General features: G+C 38.7%; 1 protein-coding gene across 33 annotated transcripts in view; it reads right to left on the bottom strand.

Annotated features, from left to right (window-relative positions):
• The window catches only part of MICAL2 (microtubule associated monooxygenase, calponin and LIM domain containing 2), a 210,124-nt gene that overhangs the window by 164,088 nt on the left and 24,968 nt on the right, over positions 1 to 21,068 (bottom strand). For 32 of the 33 annotated variants that reach the window (XM_025208170.1, XM_025208169.1, XM_025208175.1 and 29 more), the window contains exon 2: positions 10,655 to 11,012. In XM_025208170.1, the coding sequence (XP_025063955.1) occupies positions 10,655 to 10,918 (264 nt within the window). In that variant the 5' untranslated portion in view covers positions 10,919 to 11,012. Of the gene's footprint in view, positions 1 to 10,654; positions 11,013 to 19,903; positions 19,984 to 21,068 lie in introns of those variants that run through there. The other variant, XM_025208172.1, reaches the window with a different exon arrangement.

The following is a 21,068-nucleotide window of genomic DNA, read 5'->3' as shown; positions in this document are numbered from 1 at the left end:
TGGAACTGGGCCAACCCAGGCTCCGCAGTCCCCCCACCCTGCTGGTCATGGGCCCCGTGCTCTGGGCACTGTGCTCCCATTGGCCCCCACCCCATGCTCCTACCCAACTGCAGCTTCCCCCGACCTGCCATAGCTTCCCCTTCCTGCTGCCTTGGATGCTGTAGAATGGACATGAGAAGGAGCTGTTGGAGGCCAGGGAAGCCAAGCAGCTCCCCAGGCAGCAGCAGCAGCAGTCCCACCCAGAAGCTGTTTGCTGGCCAGGACCAAGGCTAGGGTCATCCCACATGGGGGTGGCAGTGCAGTGCGCTGTCCTGGCAGAAGCGGATGGGGCTCACCACCCACCGAGCGCAGCAGGTGCAGCTGCAGGCTGAGGCAGATACAGTTAATTGGTGGGCACCCACCCACAGGCCAAATTAAATCACCTGTGGCCCAGATTCCCGCCCCCCACTCCCACTCTAGAGCTAGGTAATCCTCTAATACTTTCTCCATCTAAAATGTACATTAAAACATTTTTTTTAAAAGGTACAGTAGAGGTACCCATTTCCAAGTTGTTCAGTTAAATTTTAAATTTACCTATCCTTCAAAATAAAATAAAAAATTACTAACAAATTATCTTTTTTCAGCCCTTACCTTTTGGAGGAACATTTTAAATGTGTTATCTACATATATACACATCATCAGGCTTTTGCCAATAAAAATTTAACACCACAGTATTCTTTTCTGATAAAATGCCAGGTTTCCCAAAAATACCAAAATATCGTAGAGAAGCAAGGATTTCTGTGGGTGATATCTTTTATTGGACAACCATGCACTTTCCCTCTCACATATTTCCAGGACCATAATGGCTACAACATCATTCCAAGACTACCAAAATATTGTAGTCTACACCAGTGGAAAAATAAGCGAGCGCACAAAACAGGTATGGGAATTTAAATGAGAGAAGCACCAAATGGAGACAGGAAATTGCTTTATGTCTGAAACCTATTCAGTTAACAGCCAAATGTTTAATCATTTCCTGGTAGCAAAAGTTATGTACAGATAAGTAAGGAAATGCAAAAATATAAAAAGAAAGGAGCTTGTAACGTAACTAACAACAAAGTGGTAACTGAGCTGAGCTGGCACTGTCTCTTTCCTAGACAGAAACAAAGGCCTGACCCAAACCATGAGAAAAGGAAAGCAACTGTCTGGCAGGCCTGGGCTCCTGAGGCCACAGCAATCTGTTTCCTTTGGTTTGGCACATACAAGGAACACCACCCTGCAATTTGGATGGGTCCTTACTGTTTTCATGCTCTCATAAATCCAAAAAATCAAAATGTGATAGCAAGGTAACATGTCTCACCATAATCTCTCATTTCAGTCAAATTAAATTAAGACAAGTAACAGCAACAGTATTCATGTTTTGTATAAAAGCAATTGGGTGTAGCTCTTGAGCTCAGGCATTTCCACAGAAAAAATAATTGGGGAAAATCAGTTGAATGTGGGGCACTTCCTTTCTGCAGATTAAAAGCAAAGATGTAAAAACAAGGGACATAGAGTAGCAGAACAACTCTGTTTTACACCAGAAGTGAAGCTACTGTTATCCTGCAAGCCAAAGCATTGCAATTCCCAAATGCCTGCAAACTTCTACAGAAAACAATGCTAGCTAGGCAGTCTGGTTATGTTATTTTGGCTGAGGTTTGTTTCTCATACATGATAACACTGCAGAGTTTTGGACTTAAGGAAATGTCTGTAGCATAATTTTTAAAAGTTCTAATAAAAATAAATTGATTTTATTACTGAATGAAATGCCAAACATTTGGTTTTGGTGATGCAACTTGGCTTGATTTGACAGCATTAAGCAATGTTCAAAGTCAGATACTTGGTTTTGTTTATAAAGAATGATGTCTGCTATGTGTCCTTTCATCACCCTGACTCTTTTCTTGAAAAAAATTTCTTAAAGAAACAGGAGAAACAATCTGTATCCATCATCAGCATGAAAAGATTCTGTTCTTGGATGTGAATTTTCTTTTATCCTCCTCCTCAACAGTTCTTTCCTTGATGTCATGGTTACTAATCCCTTAGCCATCCACTGAACAGACAGCATTGTACATTTATTATTTATAGAGATTTAAAATAAATAAATAAAAATAGTTGACCCCTCCCAGCTCCAGTACCACCAATTACAAAAAAGTCATCCGGGTATCTAAAATGGCCTGTATTTTAAGTGAGCGAAATCCTCAGTCCTGCCACTGAAGTCAGTGGAATATGTGAGTATTAGAGACTTCTCGAAGCTTCTCAGTAGGGGTCTGCAAAATGGGCCCTATTGGATTCAGATTCGGCCTGAATCAGGGACAGCAATTCGATTTGTTGATTTGGATCACTGTCCCTGATTCAGTTCAGCTGAATCCGAATCTGCAGATTTGATGCTGATTTGGAGAATCAGCAATTTGGACACAGACACAGCTTTAAATGTTTTCTCTACATACCTCAAGGTACCAGTGCAGCTTGTGAATGCTGTGATACTGGAGCAGATGGAGCATCCCACAGAAGCATGGGGGCCTCCCCCGCAAGCTCTGCAGTGAACCCGGAAGTGGGCCAGAAGTACTTCCAGTCCACTTCTGGTTCCGCCAGGAAGCACACTGAGGGACCCCCCAGGGTGCTTCCCCCAACTCGGTGATCAGCTTCAGGGGCACCCCAGGTGCCCCCAGGCCCAGGAGGCACCAGTTGCCAAGCCGGGGGAGCACAAGGTGGGCCCCCCCTGCACACTCCCTGGTGGACCCAGAAGTAGATCAAAGTGCTTCTGGTCCACTTCCAGGTCTGCTGCCAAGTGTGCTAGGGAGCCCCTTGCACTGTTGTAGGACACTCCATGCACCCCATCATCACAGTGTTCACAAGCCGCCTGGTACCTTGAGGTAAATAGAAAAAAAATATTTAAAGCTGTGCCTACGTCTGAATTGCCAAATCTTTCCAAATTGATTCAGAGGGTTCTGATTCAATTCAGAGAGATTAAAAAGTCCTCTGATTTGATTCTGATTTGGAGATTTAGCCACTGAATCAGGCCGAATCAAATCAGGGACCAAAGCTTTGTACAGCCCTACTTCCCAGTCTCTGGACATGACTCTGAAGACTCCAAGTGCTAAGCAAAGGCTATTTTGTTACTTCTCTTTTTTTTTTGTTTTTCCCTTTCTTTTTTTTTTTTAAAATACCTGTTAGCAATTTTTTTTTTTTAACCCAGAATGCATTTCCAGGGATAAACCGCAACATTCTTCCTGCTCACAACTTCCTATAAGTATAGGGCTTAATTCCTATCCTGAATTTGGGAGCCCTCTGGATGATTACAACAATAGATTACATTTCTGGTTCCCAGAAGCTTACTACAATACACCGAAGAGTTGGCATTACAAAACCAGTAATAGGTTGCCATTTTGCACACAAATATGGCATTGTCTACATCTTCCAAGAAATGATTAATGGATTTCCCCCACTTTTGTGCACAGTGCTTGAAAACAGGCTTTATGGCAACAATACATTTTGGACAGACTCTTATGCAATTCCAAATTATATCTGTTGTATGTAACACCCAAAAGAACAGGGCTAAAAAGAAAAAAAATCATAAAAAGTTAAAAAATAAACACAGGAATAGATCTGTTTGTTCAAAGTTTCTATATTCAGGAACTAGCATTTGGTTTAGTTGTCAGATATCAAAAGACAACAGTTAACTATTGTCATCTTCTTCTGAGTGGAGTTATCATCAGTACTATTAAAATAAGATTTATTAAAATAAATAAGGACTATTAAAATAAATAAACAAACTCTCCCTATGCCTGCAGCAGGGGTTTTGTGCCCAAAAGCTTGCAAAGAACAATTTTTCCAGCTATCCAGTTGGTCTAAAAAAAGATATCACATCTACCCAAAGAACCTTATCTGCCAATAAATAAGGTTGGCATTTTCATCATAAAGCTTGATTGTCAAACTTTTACAAGTAAGCTTTTACAAATGTTGTTTTGAAATGGTTATTTTTTTAATTAAGTTATTAAAGAAAAGTGTCATATGGATATCAGCTATCTGTTTAATGACCAAGTCAAGATTTTTATTGTCACAGAACATTTTTAAATTGTAGCACAACGGCAGCTATAATTTTCCTTCTTCCTCCCACAGCTCAGAATTATGCTCACCCCTTGTTAAAAAAGATTACAAGTGGTTGTATAAACCAGAGAACTGGAATATCTGGATTTTCTGGCATCTGGAGCAAACAGATAAACACATGGAACCAGAGAAAACTGGATGAAAACTGGCTGATAAAATTGGCTGCAAGTTACTCAATGGAAAACCCACAAACTAAAGAAAAAAGAAATGCTACACAGTGACATCTCACTATGCTATGCCCAGTTCCTGTGATAAGAGACCTGAGAAAGAATGTCTTGCATTCAAAAGCTTTTTTAACTTTATCCCAACTACATAGTTGGTCCAAAAAACGATATCACCCTACAAAATCCTTGCTTCTCATGAATATTTGTCAGTTTTTAGCTAAGAAAAACATTAGAAGGTTTTACCATTAATTTTTAAGCTATTTTGGAATGCTCATCAAACTAAAAAGAATGGGAAGTGTGATTTTTTATGACTATCAGATTAGTTACATGTGATGTTGCCAGGGGTGGGAGGGGAGAAAGGGAATAATTGAAATATTTCAAAGTTTAGACACACTGAAATAACTGTTTAATTAGGAGACAAACTTTGGTTTCATCACCTTTAGGAAACAGATGACCCCTAGAAGCCAAATACACTAAATTTGTTGCATACTTAAATACTCAAAACTTTCTACTTATGAGTTGTGGGTTTTGGCAATGTTGAGAACGAGAGGAAATGGAAGATATTTTGTATGAAATAGAAGTGAGAAAGACCCCATATTCATCTCCTGCCCTGTTCAGTGTCCTAGGACTATACAATGTAGCAGCACACAACATGTTTGGCAAGAAATCTGCCCTCCTGAACTCTGTGGGAAGGCAAAATGCCAGTCAAAGTGGGTTTGATTAACCTACAGGACTACATTCAACCTACAGTTGACATTCTTTGGAGATGAAAACATGAAGAAAGAAGAGAAGGGGGCCCAGCAGATAAAATTATCCCATTTTATGATTAACAAGTGAATTAGCATGGCTATATTATGAAGACAAAGCTGCATCTTGGGGTTATGAATAAGTCACAAAACAATCCAGCTTCACTCATGGTTCATGAGACCAGACCCTCTGTCAACTGATTCACATCCTAGCAATCTGGTCCTATTAGTAACCATGCATTCATACTCTGTGCTCTGGATATTGCTTCGGCTTGAAGTCACATAATACAATGGTAAGATGAGTATTCGCAGAACCTTACTAAAATACCATTCAACTAAAGAAGTGTTCGCTTATTTGTACAGCAACGAATGAATGTTAACATGTTATTTTTAACACCATCAACAACATCCAACATGAACAGAATGTTATGTTACCCAAAATAGTAATGCTAATCCAGAAAAAGTGGTTGTAAACTTCTCTGAGCCATTTCCTTCAGCTAACTGTTCTAAAATAATAGTTAATAATACTTTTTTGGATAAGAGTGTATATCAAGTAAAATAAAAGAGCTGGATACTCTTCTACCTGGTACTAAATACCTAGGCAACACAACTTAGTGGATCAAGATTTGCTAATCACAGTTTCTTAAAAACAAAACTATTGAAAAATGTCCTAAAGCCTACCTTAATTGAAATTAAAGGGGAAAAAATGGTATAGGTTACATGACAGTTTGGGGCTTTTTAGAGGTATCAGCCTATACATGCTCATCTCCCCTGAACTTCAGTGCAAGTTACACTTTCCTGCATGAGCATGTGTGCATACACACATACACATTTACTATTTACACAAACTCAGTACTTTCCTCCCAGTAAATCAAATGATTAAAGTCAGTCTGAAGACTGTATAGTATATATAGAGATTCACCATGACAGAAGCATAGAATAGCCAAGTAAACCTTAAGATGGTTGTTAATAATATACCCTGCAGGTACACAGATGAATTATTCCTGTTATTTTTTCTTGAATTGTATGTATTCAGAAAGTTACAAACATTTAAACTGTTTGCACATAAAGGGAGAGAGAGCTTTCACCACTCTTGATAGTTTAGACATGTTTTGCTTCACAAAGAAATAATCTTTACAGATTCTGGGCACATTATGCATTGAACGATTTACTGTTCAACCCAAAATGTGTGTGTGTCTTGCCCAGGAGAATATTATTTGTGATCCATCTTGAGTTACATTTGGGAAATGCATACAAGGTTTTCCTGCTTTTTGGATGGTGAAAACAACTTTTGTTTTCTTGGAATCCAGGTGAACTTCATAAAACACAAACAGCCAGAGTAGAAATTCTATGGCAAAGTGTTGCAACAATTATATGCCTGGGAAGGACAAGAAAGTTTTAAATTTTGTTAAATGTATACACACTCCTGTTCAAGTTTTCAGATACAAAGCATATTTCTGCCTGACAATTTGTATGTGTGGTCTTTCCCTAGAAAAGTCTTTTTATGTTGGTTTCTTTTGCAAACTTAAAGTTAAGTAAATGTGTCATTTTAGAATGAGATGACTTTCAAGGAGTGGTAGGTATGAACTTTCTGAAAATTGTTCCAGCTGCTTCCTTTTTTAATCCATTCAATTTTAAAAGATTTTGCTTATAAAATACTAGCAATGGAATTTGACAATGGTAAAAAGTGATAGCTACTAAATAACGTATGATGTTAGAGGATGCAAAAGGTTGTAGGCTCACTTTTTTTAGTTATGTTCCCCTGGGTACTGTTACTTCAGTTAAAGGAAATTAAAGTAACTTATTGCATCTATAAAGCTTGTTGAGTAGAGGTTACAGATATGCTGAAGATTTTATGGGTTCTGGGAGAGGTATGATTACATTGGTTCTGGTGACTGATTCAAGATTTGTAAAAGGAAAATTAGGTAGTTTAGATCTTGATTTCATCTGATGGTTGTGGAGAGTTGTGCAAATTACAAAGCATTATTTTAAAATAATATAAACCTGTAATATCAATCTTTGCATGCATTCAAGTTACTGACATAAATAAAACCATCCATAAAAAAAAAATCACAAGAATCTCCTAAAAACCGGAAGTGTCCAGGGTTTACGGACTGATAAGCAGGGATCCTGGTTTTCTCTGTTTAAAAATCACAGACTCTGATTAAAACCCCCAAACCCCATGTTTTCCCACAATTAAAATGAAACACCACTATATATACAGGCATCAGTTGAACACAGTTTTTTATTGATATATTTACAATTCTAAAGCAATTTGGAAGCCAACCAGTACCTCACTCCCTATAATAAAATACATTCTAAATAGTATATCGATATATTTTGGTGTTTGATATTGGGTTATTTATCATGGAAAATCAGAGTTCCCTCATCCCCTTCGCTCACCTGGGTGTGGGTCCAGTTGTGGTTTTTCCCCACCCCTGCCCCACCACTGCTGTGTGGTGCTGAGCAGCCCTGATATGCCAGTGCCCTGCCCATGCCATTACCCCTCACTCTCCCCCCCCCCCCAGCCCTCCTGGCCCCTCACTCCCGACTCACTGCCCCCTAGCCTGCTGGTGCTCCTCACTCCCCACCCACAGCCCACCATGCATTTTTCCATGGCAAACAGAAAACCAGGATCCCTGATGATAAGCAGTTAATACACAGGATTGAGATAGAAGCCTGTTATACTACTCTTCCCACTAAAATGGAGAGACTACAATATTTTGCTTGCCTGTTAAGATATGCTCTCTCCATCCTAAAACCACAAAATTCACTACAATTCTGTATCAGTGGCGGCCAACCTTTTTTGGCAAGGATACCACAAATTAGCCCCCCATCCTCTCTCCATGTGCCACTCCAATCCTTCCTTACATATGAATCAAGATCCCTTGCCTGATCTGCAGCTCTGCTTTCTACTCCCAGCCCTATACTCCATGCCCAATCTGCTGCTCTGCTTCCTTCCCTGTGTTCCCTGCCCAAATTTGTTGCTTTGCTTTCTTCTTCCCACCCTGTCTGCCACTGTGCTACTTGCCCCTCTCTGATCAGCTGTGTGCCGCACACAGAAGCTGTCTGTGCCACTTAATGTGAATCATGGCACAAGTGGGCCACCCCTGATCTATACTACCCTAACTAGGCCTTGATACGAATTGTGTATACCTACTTTGTCTCTATAATTTTTATCAGAAATAATATCCCAGGGATACCCGTCCACCCTGTATCATTAAAATTATCTTCCACCTCATAGTTTATGCCATACCAAAGTACAAAAATGAAGGATGTGAAGAATTATGAAAAGTTAAAGCTTAGGCAGGAAAAAAGATCCTTATATTATTAAAGATTCTTGTATTATTAATATTATTTATTTTAAAATAATTAAAAGATTTATAATAAGTTTTGAAGTGATGCCAACTGGTAACTTTAATTCCATTAACAAAGTTATATTTGCAAACAGCTACTTCTTCAATGTGGAGTTTGTCTTACCAGTTCCCACTGATCCACTTTAGCAGCATTTTTTCTATACAACTGTAAATCGAAACTTTGAGCCAAATGTTACCCATGCAATTTGGAACAAGCAGACAAGGTAGAGTTGGCCCACTAAGCTTAAATGGGTCAAGTTCCACTATTAACTAACCCATCTGAAGCTAAAAGTTCATAGGTAGCATTAATATACCAATAATAAGCTGGTATGTTGAGCCAGAAAATATCTGTTCATTAGATATTTTTGTTGGACAAATAATATTGCTTAAAATGACTTATCTGACTTATCATACATAAATGGGTCTGTTGGAATGCATCGTGGTAATGACCAGAGAGTTTGCCCTCTTGTCTGAATTCATTCCTTCTCATTCACGTGGCATAGATATGCTTTCACAGCAGACTATGATTCATATGTAAGGAATGTTTGTTAGATATCCACACTGAGCCTGTAGACCACAGTTCATGTTTTCATTTGCAGCAACCTCCAGATTCATATTTCTCACATGTAGTCAGCCTGCTTTGATAAGAGAGTGAATTGTAGGTTTCGACATGGTACATAACGTACACCTGCGCTTACCACTTTTTATATCACATCTCTACATACATGCATGTATTAATGTGGTCAACGTTGCAAATAAGAAATGTTCTATATTTCACCTCCAATCTGACAGGATATATAGCATAAACCAGCCTGTTGTTTATACAAACATTTTTGCTGCACAACTAAAAATAAAAATCTATATTTTCAAGACAGAGAAACACCAGGGTTTCAAGACTGCATGAGACAGGTTTCAGCCTCTGAACATGCATAGCTTTACACACATGTGCTTAATTTTATATGTATGTGTAAATCCTTGCAGAACCAGGGCCTTGCACTGTAAGATCATGCTTTAGAGAGCAGGTCTGTGCACTACCCATTTTTACACAGGGCCTTTCAACTGCCTTTATTTTGCTGCAAATACCTCCTCAAACTGATAATGGAAATCAGTGAGTAAGAGGAAGAAGAGCAGAGTGACCACCACAATTTATTAACCGCCACTTTATTCATTCCTTCCCTTTCCTGTCTACATTCATCACAACTATGTTCATTGACATGCATCCAAAAACCTCTTCAGAAGAACAAAAGGTAGAGAGGAAGGATATGTCAAAAGGGAAGTGACATGAGAAGCAAGAAAAGAAAAGGCAAACAGAGAAAGAAGTGGGAAGCAAATAGACAAATGAGGAGGAGAGTTTTAGTGGTTCAAAAAGAGAGAAAAAAAAAAAACAGTTAGGTCTTCATTCCCGAGAATGAGACAGACATCTTTTTCTCCCGCACAAAAATTAATAATTGGGAGGAAGTAGCAAAAACGTAACTTTTCAAAAACAGAACAGGAATCCTTATGTGTTCTCCATATGACAAAAGAGTCCTGGATAAATTTAAATACATCTCCAGAAATGATGGGGAATTGGTAGAGGGAAATCTTATTGCCCTTCTACCATGACAACCTGTGAAACTGGTGAAGGCTCTAACCTATGAAGCACCACATGATTTGGGTCTTGTGTATTTTACAGTCTCTCTCCCACATGTTCTACATACATAGTTTCCATTAGCATCCAAGGGCTAGATCAGTCTGAGCTGTACACGATTTTTAGGTAAAAATCAGAAAAAAAACTGGGACCATATTAATGCAGTCATAAATGAGCTGCTCTAAAGTGAAACATCATAACTAGATGAAGAAAGGGGCATCAGCCAATGAAAAATAAATCTTTAGTGTAAGTTCTACAACATTTATACTTACTGAATCGCAGAAGGTAGGTCAATTTTTTACTAGAGTGGTCACCTCCTACCCTGTTCACAATAACAGTTACCATTTTACCATTTCTCTTTCTACTTATAAACACATAGCACCCATATGGCAGCTTCCAATTGTTTGCATAAAAAAAGCAAGGATAGGACAGCATTTAAATCTTTAAATAATTAAGGATTTACCTTTTCAGTATTTCAGGACCTAGAAACTAAAAGATCCAATGCTGCATAATAATTCCAATACCAGGGCTACCATTGAGGCTCAGAAGACAATGCAGCTCTGTTTAATTTAGTGAAAAAATAGCAAGTAAAAATCATTCAAAGCCATAAATCAGAAACTGAATGTTACAGCTTACCTTAGTATTCATACAAGATTTTCCTCGCTTATATTCTTTATGACTTGCTCTTTTATCAAGCTTGTTCCACAAAGCCTTGGCCTTCCAGCTGGTAATTTTTGACTTCAGTTTAATATAAAAGTTTCTATTGTCCAACGGATCTAGTTCAAGTTGACGGGTCAGAATATTGAAGGCCTGAATAGTACCTTTGCATGTTGATGCCTGTACAAAATTTTCAAATATATGGCCAGCTTGGGTGCATTTTTCATCGTCATTTTCCCCCATGTTCTGAGAAGAGTATGCAGGAAGAATTAAACTTGAGCTCTGAGGCTATGGTATAGGTGATGGATACTAGCACATTCTTCTAAGCACAATATTCCTAGAAAAGATAGACAAAGGACAAGTTAATGCATTTTCAGCAAAAAACAAAATTTAAAAAGGTAAACTGAATTTAAAGGCAACTAGACACAAGCTTCAAGCTAAAAGATATGATGCAGCATTGTTACGCAACTGAATGCGGGTAGAGAATAACAACATAAGTACACAAATATTTACATAATATATGAATAAATTATGACACCTCAGGAATGCTACACAATTTTTAACCTTATGAACAATCTATGTACTCACATTCACTGATTTCAAGGGCGACTTCTTAACCTCCTCCCTTCCTCCCATCCCTCTGTCCTAATGGCAACCATGTTCTGCCTTAATCCATTAGCTAATAATCAAGACCTTCTTGTGTGCAATTCCTCAGGTACTTTCATCCATAATTTTAGTGAAATCTCTATACCTCTGAGCAATTTCTAGTCTCTAGACTTATTAAAAGATTTTGGCCATAGGTCATCACTATGTTATTTTAAAGATTTTCAGTTAGATATGTCCAAAAGTTAGGGGCATTGGTAGAACACAAACTAAGCCAGAACAATTCAGAGTCAACATGAGGGGCCTGATCTTATCATGAGCTGCATACCCAGATGCAGAACAATTACAGGGTGAAAGGAGATATGATGACTTGTTATTCCAGAACTGAAGCCCCAAATAAGGGGCCTACCCTATTCTTCTGACCTCTATCCTAAATAGAAAAATAAAGTGCAATGAAAGTAATCCTACTTCCTTTGTATAACATCATTTAAAGGGATTAATTTACAATATAGAGCATCTTCCCTTAGCATGTATTGATAGTACAGAATAGTGACCTTATGTGCTCTTAGCTTCACAGGTCCATTCCTAGTAACCTGACCACTGACAAATTAGATGGTCTATTTAGGATAAGTACTGTTAAAGTTTTGAGAAAGCAAAAGCCACTCTAATAAGAACTAAAATAACTTTCTTGGGTCACTCCCATATTCTAGGTTAACCTTTGTCTGAATTTCAGACATATCCATTAAAGTCAGCCAAGGTCCAACAGTTTAAAAAAGCTATTTATTTTTCCAAGAGAATGATGATGGATTATGTACTTGCTTAGCCTTGGAGAAAACCTACCTAGATTCAAATCCAAAATTTTAAATGGGTCAGTCATATATCTTTTATCCTGCTATTAAGGAATTAACTACCATTCCAAATGCTCAACACCAAACCAATGCTTGCTTATTCTCCCACATAATTAGTTATTTTACTTGGAACATCATCTATTGTGTCTTTTAGATTTAGAATAAATTGTTGAAGGGCCTTTGAAGTTACATTTTTTAAATTTAACACTGTTCACAAACATTGGGAACAGCCAACATAATCAATGTATTTAAATACAGAAGAGAACTATCTTGTAAATCTTTTTGCTCTTTGAACACTGATGAGTATATGCATCCTATAAAAAAAAAATCCTGTGGAGAGAAACAAGGAAGTACTTGGAACACTTATATAGTGTGGCCATGCTTAAAATAAATATCCCTTCCCTGTACATCCTCATTCTGTTGTTTTAGGTTTAACTACATTTCCAACATTGAGCGTGTTTTTTTCTTACACCAAATGTCAAGACTACATTCATGTTGCCAAGAATAAGTCAGGCAATCTTTGTTTTGCACTCTGAATTCCTCATCTGTGGCTAGTTCCTTGTCCTCCTCTGAAGGGATTCATGAAGGAAAATACACTTTCTTTCTCTCTACTCTCTGAGGGTTTAATTTTTTCAGGAATCTAATCACCAGGGATTCCTACTCAGTGGGATTTGAGGATATTCCACATCTGTGCAAGTTCAAAGCTCATTAACTGCTAAGTTTTCAAAATGAATTTACTGTACCCAGAAATCAGCAATAAGGACATTCATAAAATACAATAAATGAGTATGACTAGAACAATAAAACTGGTCGGTCTCTGATGCAGCTACCAAGTTCCTCTAAAAACACTTAATTGCTTTCCCCCTCACTCACACTGTTGCAACTAGCCCCTCTAGTATACCGCCAGACCTCCACTGCCCCCCCACCCCACTTTTTTTCCCCCTTCTGTTAGCATTTTTTAATCAACATGCTTTCCTGCACTGCTTAGCCAATAGAAGCTACCCTTCTGACAATCAGCCATGTCCTCACCCTCTCTTCAACAGTGGCTTGTCATCATCCCCTATACTCTACTTCCTGGGAACCCAAAAATGAACAGAGTCATTTTCAGATAGACTGAGTGGCTCCTGGCTTTCTCCATTCTAAGCAACATGTTCCAACCTTTAAAAAGCACGGAGAAAAAAAATCTCCTTCATCAAAAGCAAAAGATGAGATGACAATTTAATCTATCCTCATTGCCAACTCTGTAAGTTTATGGAGACCATAAAAACAAACCTAAAAACTCCTGTCTATAAAGTCCATTAAAAAAATTCAGCTATTTGTAAAACACTAAGCGACCACAGCTTGACAGAAACGTCATCTCTGAACAAAGCTAGTTGCTGAAGGACAGACAGGGCCCAGCAATACCACCTGAGGTCTGAAAAGGAATGCAGCACCTTGAACAAAGCATTCTCTCAGGGCTTGAAGCCCACAGCCATGTGCTGCTGCTGCATCCCACTGCTGCCAATAACACTGCTCATCTTGCAAGCAGGCAGAAAGCAGTCCTTTGCAGGGGCGGGGGCAAGGCGGGAAGTGCCTGTGCCAGGATGGGGAGTAAGGCTGGTGGATGTAAGGCTGGGGGAAGAAGGAGCACGGTATGTTGTAGGAAGTGATCAAGCGTTTCAAGGTGTGGGAATGAATAAGGAACCCATTGGATAGGAGCAGCATGGTATAAAATCATTGCTGCAGTCAGTGTTGACATCCCAAGAATTTTTTGTACTGATAATTTGCAAAAGACTTTTTTATTGACAATCATTTTCTTCACTGTGGTTGGTCTTAAACATTTAATTTGAACCAGATCTTTGTCTAGGGCCTAGCATCTATATTATGTGAAATATATAAAAGTGTTTGGTCATCAATAACAAGTCTGCAGATTGTCTACAAAAATAACTAACTAAAAAAAAAAATATATATATATATCAATCTTGGCTTGGCAACCCTGCTCCTACTATTTATTTGCAAAAGAAGGGAACCAGAGCAGGAACAAGGCACAAGCGTGGTAGTGAGAAACAGGGTCAGTTTGATTCTTACAAGAATGATGCCGATTTAGATAAGCAAAGCGATGTGACAAGCAGCACTGGTTGGCAGCCAACTCCTTCCACCTTGAGGTAAGAGCTTTATCAGAGCAAATTTCACCCAGTACTCTAACAAAACCCTTCCCCCCACAACAACTACAGGGCTGTTTCACAAGAGAAGGCCATTGATATCCAAAATACCCCTACAGATATTTAATAGGGAAAAAATTGAGTGGAATCTAAGCAGAGACATTTGCTTATCAGTTGAGCATTCTCCTGTCAGAGGTCATATTCTTCAAAAACGGCCACAATTTGCGGTTGAAACAGCATCATAGAGTCTAACAACTCTGGTCACGGTAGATTTCACATTGCTATTGAAAACACTGTGACTCTCTTTTGGCCTGAACATTATGTTGACAGATGACAATGATGAAGATAGTGCTTTGAGAATACACAGTGTATAGAAGAGTAAATGCTGATGCTCTCCAGGCAGCTTGCTCCAAGTACTCACTACTATTCCACTGGGACACATGCTGAGCTCACCAGACATAATACAGTAATGTCAGATAGGGAATCCTGTTTTTTCTGGATTTTTTTGTTGGAAGACAAGGATATTCAAAAAATGCATGTTTCAAAATGAAAATAAATCATGTCTTAAATCATGCACATTACATTGTTCTATTTTTAATAGGTGAAAACATACTTCTTGAATGAATTGCAAAAAAATTGAATTCCAAGCATTTCAATATTATCAATCTTGATTCCAGATTCAATTGTTTGAATTCTTTCATGTTTACTGACAGTAAACTTTTATATTAAGACTTTAGTTAGGCATGCAGAACATCATGCATTTATTGTTTTTAAGCTTAAGCAAACATTATCAAAGGTACAGGAATGGATTCTTCAGCATCTGTAGTCATCTTTAACTTTGGCCTTTCTCTACAGCTTTTTAAAACAGACACGAGCTGTTATACTCCTTCTCTAGCTCTGACTGTACTATGCTAATCACAGAACCAGGAACAGTCAATATCTGTTCTGAAAAAAAAAAAAAATGTCTCTTGCCTGACAGGCTTGAAAGCTTGGTACCATAACAATTATGCTTATAATAAAAGATGGCAGCTCTGAAAGACTTTCTAAACTTTCCAAATTAGGTTTTACTAATGTTAAATATTTTGTTTTCATGGTAAGTAATTTAAGTAGAAATATATACTTATGAAGGAAAATTACTCTTTTTTCATGTTTTCCTAGAACTCAACATAATAAGACAAGCCTACCCAAGAAACAATTCTAAAAAAAAAAGTACATCATTTCTCATGAAACTTAGAACATTATTCCCTTATAAAACTAGTTAAAATATATATTATAAAATAACTATAAAATAGCAGTGATCCTCAACCAAAGTGTAAGGGCTCAGGTTCCTCCCTGCTTGGCCACTGCCCTGCCTTAACTGCCTGGCCCCTCTGCACAGAGGTGAGCACTGCAATAAATCAATTTTTGAAATGGTCAGTTCACAAAAGTTATGGAGGGGATCCCTGAATCAAACAAGGCATGGGTTGAGCCTAAAAAGGCTGAGAACCACTGCTAAAGAATCATAACTAAAGTTGCTCAAAATATTTGTTTCCATGTTAAATTTGTGCACATAAGAACAATGGCCAAATATATTTTTGAACAGTCTCACAAACTTGTTTTTTTGGTTTTGTTTTTTTTTAACTAATAGAAAGATTTACGGAGTTTTCTATATGTATTTTTAAAGAAATCTAATTTCCACGATATTCCTGCAAAATAACTTTTGAGGCCAAGTACAGAAATTAAAACAGTTCTTACTAAGATGTTCTGTGCTTATGAAGTGACAAGGTTACTGTACATGCTATTAGGTTGTTTTACTGCAGTTATAGGAGACCTTTTAAATACAAATTTTCAACCAAGAGCTGCTCTCCCCAGTTAACTTATAACATCTGAAATCATCCAATAACAAAATATAGGTAAAATTATACGAATAACTACATATGCACCCTTTAAAAGCTTTCCATCAAACAATTAACTGAGTAGAAAGAGGAAAAAAGTCTATTCTGTCTACTAGAATCCTGCAGATAAAAATATATTAAAAATCTATTTTTAATCCACACAATAAGTCTTTAACCAGGCACATTTCATGATTTTATTGCCAAAGTCTTTTAACGTGATTTAGTTTATTTCTTCTTACTATCAAATCAGGGGTTCCAGTTTTATTATGGAAATATGCTATGTTAAGCAGAGCCAAATGTATAAATGCATTTTTTTTATTCCTACTCTCCATACCCTGTGCTAGGAGGGGAAGTCTGAGTGTGGTACTGCCTTCGAAGTAAATGGCAGTGCCCCATCTAGATCAGTCAATAAAAGCATATGACTATTACTTTGGGGTCAGTTACAGACTCAGCCCTTAATATGTGACCTAACTGGGGAAAAGACAGCCACACCAGGATCAACTTTATGCACGCATAAAATCTTGAGATCTGGCTTGCAAATCCTCACCTCATGCACACATCCCTGGCTAACACAAGAAGGCTCATTTACATCTGCAAGGCTACCTGAATAAGATTTTGCAAGTGCAGGTCCAAATATTACAAACAGAACCAAATGACAAACACAACAGTACGATTCAAAATGTAGTTCCTTGATGTATTTTAAATGGCTAATGAATGTGGCTTCAGACCCCAATTTTTCATGGCTACGTTACATATACAAATTTCTCTCTACTATACTTCTGGACAATGTAATTTTTGTTACATTGGTATTTGGAGAATGAACTGGGAGGACGAGAAAAGAAGTTCCTTAGTTTTATGCTATTCTGTGCTAGCAACCCAAGAAAAAGAGCTGTCTCCTATGATTTTGTATGTTAGAAGCTAGGTGCTGTTAGATTCTTTGCAACTCAGCTTTGCTTAATGCTTTATTCAAGATATGAAAAAAAACTGACGTTGTACAAATGACACTAAATTAAAAAAAAAGATTTTAAAACAGCAGGAAAATTAAAATAAAATAATACGTCAATAAGATATTTAGTGCTATTGTATTTGTCTATTATTAATTATGGACTCAATAGGTGACTACCTTTTCAAAATAGAAAGACAGGACACCTGCCTGCCTCCCTGCCCTGCTCCGCCCCCTTCCCCTCCCCCCCCACCCCCCCCAGTGGCACAGCTGGAGCAGACTTGAGTGGAGACCATGGGGGGCCAGGGTCAGATGTGAGCTGTCCAGTGCAGGCTCCAGGTTCCTCACCCTGCTGCCTTCCCCCCAGGAGCCCTGCACAGGCCATACCGCCATGGCAAAGCAGCACAACTTTGTGCTGCTGCTACACCCACTGCTGCCAGGTGGGCAGGGGGTGCCTTTCCATGGCCGCAAGGCTAGCAATGGTGGCCACAACATTGAGCCTTTCCTCCCACCCATATCACGTCCCACCCACTAAGTCACAGTGGCCCTGAGGGAAGGGCAGAATGGCAGGAAGCCCCAAGCCTGCAGCAGGCAGCCCGTGTCTACCACTGTCCTGTGCACAAATCTGGCAGGGGCACATGTTCCCCACATCCCCCTCCGCAGTAATGAGCATGCCCCCCTGCTGCCCCGTGGACAAGCTGCCTGTGGCTCTGTCCCATTTCCCAGACTTCCCCATGACCACACTTTCCCACTCTGGCCCCATATCCTATGCATGACCCTGGCTGAGTAGCAACCCGTGGCCCAGCCCCTACCCCACTCCCTCCCTAACTGTGGGGAGCCTCAATCTGCCCTCCACTGCTGCCTAGATGTATTCCCGGCCACACGCACATGTGCGCATGCACTGATGCACATGGCACCCCCTGTGTGCCACTTCCCCCAACCTCAAGCAGCCACTTGCAGGCTGGAACTCTGCCAGCTTGAAAGGTGAAACCCACCATTTCCCAGGTTTCCCCCCCCCCATGTCAAATGGAAAATCCAGACCCCCTGCAAGATACTGGGAATCTAGAACAAATGCTGTCCTAGAGTCATTCAGCCTAGGACTAGGACTTGATGTTCACGTTTTGAGACTGTCCCGCCCAATTAGGGATTGGTGGTCACCTTAGAACTTGCATAATAAACATTTGCAGGATAAACAAATCATCCACATTGACAAAATCAATGTTCACTCTAAAACGTTTTAATTAAAAGGTCACAGTAACAACAATTATTGTTCTCAGAATGAATATCCCTCAGTTCAAATAACTCGGTAACTTGGAAATATGCAGACTGCAAGAGAGGCCAAGTACAGGGAAGTCTGGAACCCCTAGAGAAACCTAGCTAAGCTGGACAACCAACATTAGAGCCATCAGGTACGTCTCACCTCATACAATGCTAAGAACTCATCTGACTAATTACTCATGAATACAACACATGTAAAATCTCATGCATGCAAAAAGTACAAGGGCTTCTACTGCCAAACGCTTTCTGAATAGCAATTACCAAGGAACAATTAAAGCCGATTCATACGAAAGCTAGCTTCCAAGGAGCTCCAGAAATACTAATATCATCTACAAGCCTGTGTAACCAAGTATAGACTTAAGCAGAGACTTAGTCTACCAGTAATGTAACTACGGTCCATGAAATATTATGTGAAACCTTTTCAATACTTTAAAAATAAATTAAGTCTATTAAACCTTAAGTCTAGGTTGGCACTGTTAATAGCTACCAGAGCCAGAAACCCACACCAACTCATAGCCTGCTGAAAGAACTCTCTTCTGCCAACATAGCTATAGCTTTTAAAAATATCTTTGGAAAAAGTTATTGCAGGAGGACAGGCCTATAAAATCCTCTCACTTCTTTTTCAGCAGTGTAAGTTTTGCAGCAGAGCCAAAGGGAAAGGAAGTGTCATTCGACAAGAGGACATTGCTATTTCCATTCCTTAGACATGCTTGGTACAGACAAGCAGTACTCAAGAGGAGACTGGCTTGACTAAGGACTAGCTGGCAGAAACTACATCCAGATTAGATTGACAAGATGCTTGTTTTCCAAGGAAGTCATTGGAAGAACCGCTGTGTGTTATTCTGGCTCACTTCATTATGAGTTTGCAAAATGCTTCTGACAGACTTGTAATCTATGCTTTAACTATATCCAGAAAGAAACAACAACCCACATCAAATTAAAAGGGTACTTGCCTTAAATTATATCTCTCTTGAAGTTCGAGTGCCATGTCACTGACAATACTATTAAAATGGCTGAATGACAGCCCTTGGGCTAACCCCAAATGTACAAGACAGCCTAGGTCAGGAGTGGGCAAAATGCAGCCTGCCAAGCCATGGCCCCTAAAAAAATTAGAAAATGAATATTAATCTGCCCCGGGCTGCCTGTCATGAAGCCCTCGATGGCTTGCCAAAACTCAGTAAGCAGCCCTCCACCCAAAATAATTGCCTACCCCTGGCCTAGGTTCATGAATATTCAGGGCATGCTGCAGATCATCCTTCCCAAAGTTTTCAAAAGAATGGACTAAAAAGGTAAGAATTTGTTCATGGTAATACATTTATTACTCTTCGTATGGTTGGAGTAAGGGGCAATAACAATTTACACCTGGTTTATTAGATTTTTTTAAAACAATTTTTAACTGTATAGGAGGTCCCTACGCCCAGTTAAAAAAAACAATAAATTTTTATACAATTTAGGGACCTGCTTAAATCCTTTACTTGCTTCCCTGCACTAAGTACATAGAAAGGAAGTATAAATATATTTTAAAAGGTAAAAATACATACTACTTGGCAGATCACTGGTGGCAGATAGTTTCAGCCACCATTCACATTCTGAAGTTAAAGATTGGGTGCTCTTCTCCTTTCATTTTCCAAAGTGTTTCCATACTCTCCCTCACTAAACACAGGTAGGGAACATATACACAAACCTGTGTATAAAATTATGACATTTAGACTTTAAGAAACTCATGCACTGATATTAGTGTTAGGATGAAAACAATGTTAAAAAAGGAGTTTTATTGCGAAGTAATATAAATGCACTATTAAATGTTATGGTCTACACTACATACATTTTTAGGTAATCTAATAAGATGCAAAAAAATGTTCAAATATGGCTTTTAAAATTAACAAACTTCCTAATATTAAGACACACCTGATCTATTCCTATTAACATAGGTGTAACCATTTTAAAACTAATTTCTAAAAGATACATAAATGCCATTTAAAGAAAAAGTAGCAATAATCATCAAGACCATGTTGAAAGCCTGAGTAGAAGAGCATGATCAAACTAGGCTCTTTAAAAGTTAACCGCACTTTTCAGTTGTAATGTGTCATTTGTATACACTTTGAATGTTGTTTAGACTGGTTATAATAGAAATAAGAGTTAGCTCTGCTGTAGGAGAGGAGCAATGCAATATAAACAACACTTGGAAGTTTATATTGATTCTTTTTCTTAGTTAAGACAAAAAAAAAAAAAGAGAGGGCAATTGTAAAAAGTGCACTCAGTACCTATGTTAGAGACGCACAAATAATTAAATTATGTCCAATGAGGAAATGGTCTTTATCTAACACAAAATGTCTATTACACTAACTTACAGCACACATTTCACATTTGTTCTGGTTTAACTATTTTAAAGGGTAGTGAAAAATCCTGTCTTGTTTTTCCTATAATGTCTTCACTTAGTTTTAAAAGATTCAAACTCAAACATGCCAAGTCATGAGGAAACAGTCTAAGTTAAGACTTTGTTATATGGATGTTACACTTTCTCAGGCACACTGACTGATCAACACAACTTGAAAGGATGCGATAATATCAATAATATTTTCTTTACTATTTGTAAATCTGCCATGCCCATCATTAACGTCAGTGGCGATGCATAGGGGGTACACAGGCACCCCCTGAGAGTGCCAGTGCACCGTGTGACTGGCCACACTCACTGCTTAGGTGACA

This window comes from Alligator sinensis, unplaced genomic scaffold, assembly GCF_000455745.1.
Source record: "Alligator sinensis unplaced genomic scaffold, ASM45574v1 scaffold352_1, whole genome shotgun sequence".
In the NCBI taxonomy this organism is placed as follows: Eukaryota; Metazoa; Chordata; order Crocodylia; family Alligatoridae; genus Alligator; species Alligator sinensis.
This window is presented reverse-complemented; position numbering and strand designations above follow the sequence as displayed.